Here is a 13,545-nt window from a genome sequence, read left to right on the forward strand (position 1 = left end):
CCACTGAATTGTTAGGCAATGACCGATAATTTCAAGAATACATTTTAGAAGAATTAAAGCCGTCTGTAGTGGACTGCAAGCAAAAACCAGAACTATCCCAGGGCCAGAAATGTTTTTCTTGTTGTTTATAAATTCAACATCTTCATTACAGATGTATGTTCATAAAGATATTCCATTGATGGACTCCAATCAAATTTTAAACATTTAAAAAAAAAAAGGCAAAAAAAAAAAAAGCAAACAGGATCCATTTGGACACAATTTGGAACGCTACAGCAAAAATCACGAGTGCTTCTGTAAATGAAAGGTCTCGGTTTTTAATTATTTTATAAGGTTGCTTACTTTTCAAATCCAAATTTTAATTTTGTCACTTTGAATTATTGGATGAAAGAAATTTTATCCTCAAGTATAACAGGATATATTCCTGGCTCCTGTAAAGATATAAAGAAAAAAATACTTGTACATTATATTATAAATTCTAAGCAGCTTTGCATACAGATTGTACCTTGTCGACCCCATACACACAACATACTTGATATAATTTACTTACTTACAATTTTTTAAGCTGTATAATCAAATTATGCTTTATGTTAGATACTTAATGGAGATATTACAAATAATTCATCCATTTGAGTGCTTCATCTCAACACTTAAACAGTCACACTAAAAGCAGGGTTAATATAAATCCTTTCGTATTTTTTTAATCATCTTGAATTGTGGAGTATTATTGAATACAGTGATTATTTTGTGTGTGGTTGGCTTGTGTGCTGACTATCCCACAGCAAGGCCCTGCTACGATTCATGGAGGTGTGAGGTCACTTATTAAAAGACTAATTGAAGACGGAGCAGCAAGTTCAGTGGTTTTCTATTCCACAGAGAAATTATCGACTTTCTTCAACTAATTATTAGATTAGCATAAATAATGTGCCGTTTGGGTACGCTGACTTCTTTTACTAAATTATCACTCAGTAAAAATTAAAAGACAAATACATAGAGAGAAACACGGAGAATGAAAAGGACTGGGATACAAAGAAAATGACAGAGAGAAAAGTGGTAGGAAAGAACACAAATTAGCCTTAACCTTCAATCTTTGCCATGTAGTAATGAAGATGAATAACGGTGAACCAATGATAAGCACAGACCTAAATTGAATACGGCATCGAATAGGGACACACAGGCCAGTATCCTCACACACACTCGCACAATCACACGCATGCACAACTACACAGTACACTTTCGCCTCTGGGAATTTATTTTGCATCAGTCAAACCTTTAAACACAGGAAAATCTAACAATCAAGTCCTCCTGTTACATCCCATTTCTCTTATAAAGGACTCTCACATAAGCATTTTAGGCTTCAGTGGTCTCACTTCTCATTCACTTTGATCGAGGTGACGTCATGTGTTGGCCAACTGAATTGTCGGGCAAGTCCGTCATCACAACAACGGCAACCAATCACATCGTGTAAACGCATAACAACAGGGCAAGCTCCGGTGGCTGGTTGTTTTTTTTGACAACTAATATATGAACTACACAGACACACACGCGTTTATAACCTCTATATTTCATATCCAGATGTTACATCAGCTAATACAGGAGCCTGCTCCTATTGATGCACACAAAAACTTTTGCTGTATTTATCTCTATTACCACAACAAATGTGATTTTGGTCTATCATGTCTTAGATTTTCTCCTTTTTAAGGACAATAGCCAAATACATATTTATAAGAAAACTACATTTCACATGCTTACAGCATTTGTTTGTGTCTTCACAGCACACTGCACCTCAAACTAGATTCACATCGTGTTGAATTTACCACAGATAGGCTTTACAAATCAGGAGAGAAAGACAGTCACGTTAGCTTTCGAATCGCAATTACAAGCAGTTGTGTAGGACATGCGATTTATTGTATCTTCCTATGCATACCAATTAGATTCAAATTGTCGGAAATTGTCGACACAGGCAGAAAACTGCAGCAAAGCTACTAACAAATGCAGTCTAAATAACAAGCAAAGAGGTGAGTTATTATGGTATTATGAAATGAGACAGTTATTTTCCATGCAGGTGGTTAGTAACTTAAATGTAGAGGCTTGGAATGTGCATCCATCTGTAAGCAGACAGTTAAAAACATGTGCTTTAATGTCACATACAGACAGTAGTTGTTTGTTTGTTTGTTTTTACCATGGTGTCCTATCAGAATAATACCTTTCGATCCAAAGAAATTGACATATAAAATTATGTGACAGTACAAAATTTGTCAGCTTAGTTGTTAATTCCTTGTTGGAAAACAGTGAAACAGAAGGCCTGAACCATATGGATAAACATCTTAAACGCAAATTGAAAAATCTGGTAGTATGCCCAAGTAACAGTTCAATCAGATTCCCTGGAAACATCACAGACCATATAGATAACTAGATTTTGACTGATTTTTCTGTTTGCCTCACCCCATGCAAAAACACGAGACATCAATCATATCATCCTCGTCATTTGGCAGCTTATACAGTAAAGGTCTTTCACGCTGGTGCCACATGCAAACTACATCACATTGGTTAAATGGGATTACAAATATACACGATAATAAATCAAGAAATAATGACAGATACAACCTTTCACAGATTACAAGAACATTATAGTTCTCAGGAATCTAACCTCTTTGATATTTAACATTAAATTTTTGCGCTGTTTGCAAAACCTTTGAATGAACCACTTGGGTTTCCTCTAAACCAGAAAATCCTGTGTTTCTGTGTAGTCTCCTGGGAAAAATCTATAGTGAGACTGAGAAAATATTCAGAAGTCAAAATGTAGCTTTCAGTTTGCCATTTACAGGCAAATACTCTCGCACCACCAGGCTTACTAAATCATAATCTCACCAGGGGGCTGAGGTACATATTAAATTCCTATGCCCGGATGCTATGGCTCTATTAGTGTGCTCTTAGTTAAATGACTGCTAATGGCACTTCTGCAGGGCAAGCTACCACCTGTTTGGGCAAGGGCTACACTTATTATCTCAGGGTAAACCATATTGAAGTCAATTACTGAGCTATGCTCCCACTCGCAAAAATGGAGTTACATCTATACGTGACTGCTGTTTCTGGCCCCTAGTGACACTGAAGTACTCAGTCTGTTCTCGGTCTACATTTCCTGCAAATCTCCATCGTAAGGATTTAATGGAACACTGTTGACCATTTTATACCAGCGTTAGTGTCTTGTTACAATAAAAACTAATAAAACAACCAATTAAATCATAACACTGAAATTTTTTTAAATAAAATTTTACTGCCTTAAAAAGCAAAAAATAAATTTCAGTGATTTCCAGCCGTGATGTTTATTTTAATACAGTGTTGATTAAAAGCAATCTATGTAAAAGATGAGATTACACAAACTAAAGGTCATGGGCAGTTCTACTCAATCCCAGCTACTGTACCATAACTATTCATAACAACATCATTTGTAACGCTTCTGGATTGGAATACTAAGTAGGGAGATTTCGTTTCTCAGTTTCTTTATTCTTATCATGCTTTTGTTTCAAGTCTTTTGCTGATTAAGATTAATTTGCAGATCATGGCACTCTATCAACCCTTGTGACACAAAGGCCAAAGATATAGACTAATTAAATACACCAGTGCAATTGATATTTCCCATGGATCAATGCGAGTGTGGGATCTGTTAATTAAATCCGTGATAATGTTTGCTCATCATAAACATTTCCCATGTTTGAGCACAGTGAGATAGGGAGATAATCTCTGCTGTCTGACAGATTAATTTTAGGGCTAAGAGAAAATCCTTCCAATGAACGCCTTTTTTAAATGGGAAGTTTTTCTTGAATGTTTAGTTTAAAAGACAAAGGTGTTCAAAAGAAATCTTTCCACCTTCTTTAGCTTACTGGCGCAAAAATAAAAGATAACACTTCCACGTAAGGTTGACTAATGTTATCTGAAGAGATGCAGCAATATCAGTCACCATAGCAACCAAGTAATCTAAATCCCTTGGCTAATGGAAGTAAACCCCTGACGGTCTCCCATAAGACCGGGTGGATTTTGTATTCTCTACCCTTACTTGTCTCCTGTGTGGTATACATCGGCATGGCATAGGTTATCACACAGTGGATTAAGAAGGCGTGTCAGAGTGTGTGCCAGAACCCCCAAGCCGTACTCAACTCATCTATTGATCCACGTACGAGGGAAAAAGTGAGAGACCGCCACACTTAGCAGTGTAACCGCAGGCAACAGCCCCCTGTCTGCCCTCTGTTCCCTGCAGTGGGACTGATTGCTTGTCTCAATCATCCTTTCACCCCCCCCTCCACAACCGCCACTTTCTCACCTCCACGCACTAACACACAGTCCCACACAACTTCCCCATCTCTCTCTCTCTCTCTTTACCCTCATTCATTTTCCACTTCTGTCTCCAATGTCTCAGCGACAGTCTCTCATGATTTGACGGCCTCTTGTTCTTCTTGTGAGGGCCATCAAAGTCTGCAGCCTTAACCCTGCCTGAAAGAGCTGGGACTGCATGGAAGGAAGCAATTAATTCTGCAGTGAGAAAACCCATTAATTAAGCAATGCTTCTGGCTATTTCACGAAGACCCTTCAGAAACAGTAGGGCCACTCGGAGAGGCATAAAAGATGCAGTGGCACACCAGGTTATTAATGGACCTCAGGGCTCCTGGCAAGGAACCACCATAGGATAATTCTCACTTTTTATTTCTAGGCCTCATAACTACACCACACGCACTCAAAAGTGACAAAAACTGTTTTCTGAAAACATGTCTTGTCAGAATTTGCTGCCATAATCATATGTAAAGCTCCACTACCAGAGCAGTTTAAACATGTTGCTGAAGCACATCATGCTGTAGTTGATTTTTTTTTTTAACTACCAAGAAACCAAAGGTTTATGGATGATCCAGTTGCAATGAGGAGAGACCAAAATGTATCAACAAACCATGGTTAATGGGCAATACACTAATAAGACTTAAATACAGTGTACAGAAATGCCATTAAAAGTCAGTGATATTCACATGTGGCACGCGCAGGGAAGGCCAGCAAGTATGTCAGAGTGATGGAGCCGTATTTTCTCTAAATGGGGGTAACAGGATAAACTCTAGTGTGAAGATGGGTCTGGGAAAATGAGTTTTGTGATATCTAATCGCTCACTAAATCATGCATGCGAACATTATCTACTTGTGTTGTCCACTATTCGGGGACATTTCGAAGCAAGACACCCATTTCAGACTAAACAAGACCATGGTTCGGTGCGTCTGAAATGCTGATTCAACTCTAGGTCTCCCCTGAGCACAGGCCAGGCCTGCCGACGATTGCAATGATGAGGAAGCCTCGATGACAGCACGCCATCCGTGAAATTAAATCAACAACTCCCATATTGTAATTACATTTGGTTAAATGGGAAGGCAAAGTGTGGTTGTAATACAATTAACACGTAATTGTCATCCTGACCAGGTTGGTGCTGATCTATTTCCCCAAGGGATTCAATGAAATCCATCTCCCTGCCCTCCTCTGTACCATTTGTTTTGAAATGAATGATTCGCTGAGTACCAATGGGTCACAGGGCAGCTTCATTACCAAACGGGTGTAATGTAAGTGATCTAAATGCTTCTGTGATCAACTGGAAAAAAGATATATATTGTGGAATTATGACCCCGATTCTAAACTTAATGAAGATGTTTTACAACAGACATTTTATAAGTGTAACAGCTGCTCATACAAATATTGTCAAGAATAAACCAACGCATAGCTTCATGAAATTGATGCAAGACGATTTTAGACAGTTGGTCAGAATTGCTTAAATTTTTAGAATCTATTTAGTTGCACAACATATGTTCCAGATTAATAAAACAAAATTAGCACTAAACTGTGTATTAATATTCAACAATCATTCAAGGTTTGTATGTGGTATCGCTTACTTTACAGCATTTGGGGTCATCTGCACCCCTGTAACCCTATAGAAGCTATCACAAATAACCAGAAAGATGAACTACAGGCAGCTCATTTAATTTATACTTTTAGACCAGCTTAGGTAAACAAGGTTTTTTTTTTTAAATTATTTTGTTTTGTTTTCATAAACTCTATACTCTTATTAGCTATTAAAAATTTCCATTAGTTTCAGTTTGTGATTGCAAATGAAGTAGAGTGACATTGTGTGCACTGTCAGCTGTGAATATCTTACATCTCTCCCCATCTCTCTCTCTCTCTCTCTGGCTCGCTCTCTTCAAGGGTAAGAGAAATGTAAAATGGCCCTAGACTACTACTTCGAAAAAAAAAAAATAGAACAAAAACAAGCAACTTTTGTTGCCAAGCAACTCAAGTCTGTGCTACTCACGACTTTTTCCAATTGCTCGCACTTTTATGTGCATCATTTTTGTGCATGCCACTGGTAAGTTAAGACTGCAGTGATCCTAAAACTGCACTGATACAGCTGTGTGATGCATAATACGAGAGTTACTTCTATCATTTCTGGGCGAAAAAGTCAAAAGAGCATGAAATAACACCACGGAGCTCTGCAGATCGAAACAACCAAGGCTTGTGTATATATTAAAGTCCAAAAAAATAATGTTGGAACTTAAGTTCTTTGTAAATATCTGATGTTATCCTGAGACAAAATCTGAGACTTAACCCTAGTTGTTTTTTGATAATCCAATCAAAAAAGCAAAAATCATCAAAATAAGCACAGGTTTAAACACATATGCTGTCAATCACTGACAGGGAATCAAGTTGAAGCATGGTCTTCATTCTTCCTCCAGCCTACACTGCCCAAATCCATGTCTTGAACTTTATATGTAGTAATCACATAATTACTTGATATCCTGACTGCAGCGGGAGGTTGTCTATAATCTATCTTTTCCCCTCTTTGAACTCATCTTCTTGCTCGCTCTTATTTCATTCCTTGTCCCTACTCTGCTATTTTATTACTTTTCCATACACCTTCAAGCTTGTTCTCCTCACACTTGACTGCTTGTCATGTTGGTGATGGTAAAATCTAGATGTATGTTCTCATGGTAACATGGCCTTGATAGCAGTGTTGGCTAAAGGCCTAAAATCTTACAATCTTAGATATGTCAAAGATGTGACACTTTTCTAAGTCAAAGAAAAAATTGTAATGTCAGTGACAAGCACTTGACACTGCAAGGTAGAAGGGTAACGTGGCAAACACAAATAGGTGCTGACATTGCCGTTAAAGTGAATAAACATTACAATAATATAATATTAATAATACAATACAATATTTACATTTTGATAGCATTTTATCCATTGTCTTCAGGCTGTTCAGGTTCTTTCTAAAGGTGTCAAATCCAATAAACCAAGAAAATTCAATGTTTGTCTTCCTCCCATGTGAATGCCAAATATATTTTTTTTACTGGATTAATTTAAGCACAGTGGGTTAAAATTGCATACTTTTAATCTTCTTCTGGTCATATTATTCTCCTTAGTATTCTCTTGAATTCATATTTGATATGGATGCTCTATATAAATGAGTAATAACTGCAGCATGGGGGTTCCTTGTGAGTATGACAACTATGGCTAATTTGCATGATTTGGCTTTGAATAATACCCATGTCCACACAGAAGCCATAGGGGAGGAGAGCTGCGTGTTATAACTATGGTGCTGTCCTCATCAGTACGCCTGCTGTGTTGCTGATAAAGGTGTGAGCAACAAGGAAAGACTGGGGATGCTGTGCTTCACTGCCACCACAGAATCCTCTGCTCTCAGCCTGATGTCTTTGATGTCACTCTGACACAAACCATATACAGCAGGATCTACTGGAGGGTCTACAGGTGCACTTCATGCTTCTTGCACCTCTATACCCCTGCTGCGAGAGGTAGGCCGGCAGCGCATGGGAAGAATCCAGCGTTGTTTTTTTATTATAATGTGCAAGATTGGAGAATCTCTAGATACAGCAGAAGTATAGTTATTGGAAAAAATCCTGTAAAGCACAAAACATTTCAAATTTCCTCTTGACTGTTGCACAACCAAGATTTATCCGACCCCCTGTTCATTTCAAAGCCCAGTAGGGGTATTAAATCATTCCCAAATACATGGCCACTTATCTAAACAAGACATTTCATTGAGTTTTCTTTAATCTAGCTACAAAACCTTCTAAAACTATTTTTTTTTCTGTGCTAACACTCAATGCAATAGCCTCTTGGATAAAAGAAACCACATCAGTAAAACTGCGCAAGAGCTTTGTTGGAAGACCAACAGCATGCACAGTGCAATTGAATTTGCACAAGAGCTGTGTAAGGGGACACATTGCACGCACAACAAACCCAGAATAAACTGTATGTGACATAAAAAGTGCTCAAGGCAATACAGTGAGAGGGAAAGGATTGGAAAGAGGAAACAGAGGTGGTGATTAAGTCGAAAATGCGCCTTCATGGATAAATAAACAGATTACTGTCCTCGAGAGTCTTGTTTCTGCTTTTGCCACTGGATGACAGAATGCACCGATGAACCAAAGACAGGAAGATCTCCTGTACTACAGCATGGTCAGATTGCATAATAGGCAAAAATCTGGGCAGAGCAAGACAAGGGTTAGAGGAAAGAGGTTAGGGAGATAAAGAAGAACTGTGCTGCTCCCTGCTGGGCAGGGTCTGGCCAATTTTATTTCTTTCTATGTTGAATGTGCACGTTATGAAGTCTTGATACCCAGTCGTGATGTCCAGAATTAGAAAAAGAAGACTTACTGCATTAAAAATGGTAGGATATAGAGCTATAAAACAGTTCTAAAGCTAATGCTTTTTCAGTCCCAATAGTAACCTTCATCCTTACAAAGCAACATCATTAACTCGTAGGCGGAAATCTTTCCTGAATGATCACTGACGATTGTTTCCACAACAGACAGATGGAAAATTGTATTAACGTAACGTTGTTTTAACAGTTTGCTTCGCTGTTCAACATAAACTTCAGGTGACCCAAGTGAGAATCCTTTTCTCTGCTTACATAAGCCGTAATACTTAGTACTTAGCCAATAGAGTAAGAAGCAAACACTGATGATGTGTCTGAGCGCCTGACTTAAAACATTGTCATTGCATTTCATTGTATTACATCATCCTGTTTAAAAAGAAATGACTTCGTAATCCTTTCTGTTTGTGTTCGACTGCATGTGTGCCTTTGTGAATGTGTGTGTTTGCGTGTGCTTACGTAGTGCAATCTTGGCCAAGTGCAGACGGTTGACCCAAGAGATCTTACTAAGGGGGTTAGGAGTGTTGAAGACCACCATGAAACTGACAGGACGCCCTGACCTGGTGGAGAAAACACATGCACAAAAAAAACAAACAAACACAGACTCAGCTTCAGATGGATGCAGACATCATATGGCATCGAAAGGCATTATTAAGCAATAGCAGAAACAATTTTTGGGTATTATTTCTTTGATTTTTATTATATTTGTGCAATTTGGTGGCATTTGGGTGGAGTTTACATGTTCCTGTCTAGCCTGCATGGGTTCTCTCCAAGTACTCTTGCTTTCTCCAACAGTCAAAGACATGCTGGTTAGGTTAATCGGCTGTTCTAAATTGACAGTAGGAGTGAATGATTGTCTGTTTCTCTGTTAGATCTGTGGCATACACCCTATTTAAGCTGTGGAGGTGTAGATATGTTCCATGCCCCACTGCAACCCTGACTTGGATAAAAAGATAAAAGAATGAATGGATGGATTTTGTCTCTGTTGTTGGGATCCAGGAGTCATTTTAAGTGGTATACAACTAAGTAGGCCTGACATCACTGTGACATCAAAACAGAAGGCTACAAATTCAAATTCACATTATTGTGAAAGCATGAAGCTTAAACCAGAATGAGGAAAACAGGGGAAAAAACAGCATGCTTAACAGGTCTCATTTTACTGAACTGAAAATTGCATCAGTGTTACTGGTGCAGTAAAACAACTAAATAAACATATAAATGCAAAGGCGTTCTTGATCCCCAAAACAAAACAGCAGGGAGGATTCAACCAATGGAGCTCTAAAAGCAGAGGAATCACACTCTAACTGTTGCATGTAATCACTCCTTTCTGTGCGCTACCAAGCAGGAATGACCTTAACCAAACAAAACAAACTGTGGCCATGCATTAGTATATAACTGGCTGAGAAATGCCAAAAAGGGGGTTTAAAATGTGTTTAAATTGTGAATCAAAACTACTGCTTTAACACATAATTAAAGTGACAAGCTGGTGAACTTGTTTTATATTTACCTCTTTTTATTTATCTTTATTATTAATACATTGTATGCACTACAAGGCTGATACCTTTAAGGCACATGGAAGACAGCAAAAGCACATTTTTGACATATTCTCAAGATGTTCTATATAAAAGCAGAAAGCAGAACAATACGCTCAGAGAAACGGCACCAACAGAGCACCAAAAGAAATTTTTCATTTCATGGGACTTTAAGTTTAATACAACAAGATTTTTTATGTCATAACAGCTGCTTGCCTGCTTGTAGCTTTACAGCAGTTCAGTCCAGTAAGCTGGGGCTTTATAATTCAGCCTGTACGTCAACATTCAGTTTGGCTTGTGATGATCACACAGCGTGGTCCCACTAAATCGCTTATAGGTAGCCTCCAGTGTTCAAAATGCCACTAATGCGTGGGCTTCAATGGCACAACCAGCACAGGCTCTTTTGAAAGAAACTCAGACACAGTGGGAGAACAGATAGTATAGGTGTGAAAGGAATAGAGGAACAAAATGATGGGTAGAACGAAGGATTTGTATACTTGACATACTGAGAAATTTGGAAATACATGTTCATTTTAAATTACTATAATTTCAGTCAGCATGTAACAGCTTTCTTAGTTCAATCTAAAAGGAAGACAAGTTTATGAATACCATACTTAGCAGAAAATGATTCTGCTATTAGAGTGCCAAGAAAAGTTTCTTTTAACTCTTTTCTTAATGTGACAAAGATATTAGTAGATTTCTTACAAGGAGTGCAGACAGGGAGTGAGTGATTTGGGCATTTCTTTATCCTCAAAATACACAATATGCTGGCAAACCATAAGACAAACTTAGTCATTAATTAATGAAGGTGCTCAAAAGTTGAATAAATGGAAAGGGAATAACTTACCAGAGGAAACAAATGCCCTGAACAACACTAGCTACTCTGTTTATGTGTAGTTCCATTATGGACTCATAACTTGAAGTTAAACAAAGCTGAAAAATGATGTACATCCTTAAATCCCATTAATATAGTTTGCTTATGGCCTTTATACAAATTTGCATTTTGCCTCCAATGCTTTATGGTAATATTGGTTATGTATTTACAGGTTGTTTCTTCAAGGTAGCCAGCACGTAGAATTAGAAAGGTTATTTCATAAAGTCCTTTTCAAATTACAGGAGTTTAAAATATGTAAGATATGAAAGGAAAAAATGCTAACTTTTAAATTGGATAAAAATTCAAAAAAGTAAAAAACAAAACAAAACAATTAAAACAACAGTGCCGACAGTAACCAACAACTGAAAATGATCAAGATTCCCCCATATTTTCTAAATATGTGCATATTTTTAGATTTAGGAAGCAAACTGACAAAATTAGCGCCAGGAAGCAAACTGACAAGTGAGCAACAGAAAACAGAAAATTATTCGTGATAAATAGCACAAAGGAGTTACTACAATTTGAATTCAGAACAATCTGAATTTTATCAATGCAAACTGCAGTGCAAACAAGTGAAGACTAAAATATTTTACTTGCACTGACTCCTCCCTAACGCACAGCCAACCACCCTAAATTTGCCAGCTGTTAACACTGTCAATAGCCTTACAGCCAGCTGGTGTTGTGTCTCCTTTATCCCCTCTGAATTTCTTTTTCTCTGTAGTCCATGGTTGCAAACAAAAAAACATGTGCGGTGAACAAATAAACGTCAGTCAAATTGTTATGGGCTGAGTCTTCCTGGCTGCTTGAGCTTAAAGCACTCAAATGCTTTACTATGCATGGTTGCCATGCGCTTGAGCACCATTGTGCTATATCAATTTTACCTTTCACTAATGTCTGGAATCACACAAACACATGTGTGCTGACTCAGCAGTAAACAGTAAATGATAAAAGTTGAAGGTAATTGTTTGAAAGCAATAGTCTAACTGCATTATACTGCAGTCTATGTTAAACTGTTAGCTAGTGCCTGAATGTTGTTACATAAAAAAAAAACCAATTTGGTCCATTAAAATTCACCTGAACGCAGGAAATTAAAGTCTCAACACCCCAAGATTCTCAGCTTAATGTGTTCCTTCCTGGTGCTGAAACAAGACCTATGCCTGTGACACTGAGCGTGTCTTATGTAAAAGCTTTAAGCGGGTTTTCCCACCCAATAGAAAAGTGATTACCAAACCAGGTATCAAAATGGGTCGTGAAATGCAAGGTCTCTCCCAGAGCAAAATGTTTTAAAGTAGATTTTCTGTTTGAATGCCATTACTTAAAGGTTGTGTAAAGTGCTAGAAACACAAAACTCATCCCCAGGTAATAGATGCCTGTCTAAACACTTAGTCTCTTCAAGCATCCCCTTTTGTCAGGTTTTTTGTCAGCTTGAGACCACTAGTCATGCATGTGTTGATTTTTCACTCTCTTTTCAGTCAAACAAAATAACCTCCAAATTCCTAGCAGTCTAAAACAACACTGGCAGAGACTGGCCCCGAGTTAACAATGACTCAGTCAGTGTCTAACCACGGACAGACGGTGCTGTGCTGCCTGGCTGTATTGGAAGTGCAAGTAAATTGTCTGGCCAAGGATGGGACATCTTTTTAGAGCGCTAAGCAACTTTCCAAAATAATGCTTTACCTTCAGTCACCTGTACAGCTATTCTGCAGTGATTCTGAGGCAATGAAAGAAAAAAAATAGCAAGGGAATGCAGAAAAAGGGGTGGGGAGGGGCTAGGGTCTCAGGCACACATAAGAAAGACAATTTCACACTCAGGAATCATTAGAAGGTAATTGAGTGGAGAGCAGTGCGCAGTCGGATATTATGCTTCTGTCATACCTGCCACTGCCCGCCACAAATTAATTTTAATTTCATAGAGGAAGGATGAAAACGTCAGAGAGACACACACACGTATAGTGAGAGAGAGAGATTGAAGACAGGAACAGAATAAAGTAACTAAGATCTCAAACTTCCTTGACATGTTGAAAAAGTGGACCTTTCACAAAGAGGTGTAATTCATACGATTTGCTGCTTAAATATAGGAAAGGCAATTTGCCGAAGACAGAAGGGTAGACAGGGTGTGATGAGAATACAACTACTCTCTTGGCTACATTCCTTAGGTAACACTTCATGCCCACACGGCATCAAACATGCTAAACTGAGCGCAGTCTCCATTCCTCCCTCCTGCCCTCTGATTGACAGCCGCAGTGCAGGTGTGGTGCATTGCCAGAATGGAGAACTAGACTCGGGCACGCTGGCAGAGGCGAGATGAGAAAGGCTGAGAGAAAAGGGAAGGGGAGGGAAACAGAGAGAGGGCAAAGCGGGGCAAGGGAGCGAAGAGAGGCGCTCGCCCAATGGATTTATGGGAGCAGGTCAGTGCCGAAGCACACGTGTGATACTAATGCACAAGG

General features: G+C 38.5%; 1 protein-coding gene across 4 annotated transcripts in view; it reads right to left on the bottom strand.

The window, feature by feature from the left end:
- The window catches only part of arhgef10la (Rho guanine nucleotide exchange factor (GEF) 10-like a), a 130,542-nt gene that overhangs the window by 60,338 nt on the left and 56,659 nt on the right, over positions 1–13,545 (bottom strand). For all 4 annotated transcript variants that reach the window (XM_085160896.1, XM_085160897.1, XM_085160895.1 and 1 more), the window contains one exon: positions 9,152–9,252. In XM_085160896.1, the coding sequence (XP_085017022.1) occupies positions 9,152–9,252 (101 nt within the window). The remainder of the gene's footprint in view (positions 1–9,151; positions 9,253–13,545) is intronic.

This window comes from Neolamprologus multifasciatus, chromosome 5, assembly GCF_963576455.1.
Source record: "Neolamprologus multifasciatus chromosome 5, fNeoMul1.2, whole genome shotgun sequence".
Taxonomy (NCBI): Eukaryota; Metazoa; Chordata; class Actinopteri; order Cichliformes; family Cichlidae; genus Neolamprologus; species Neolamprologus multifasciatus.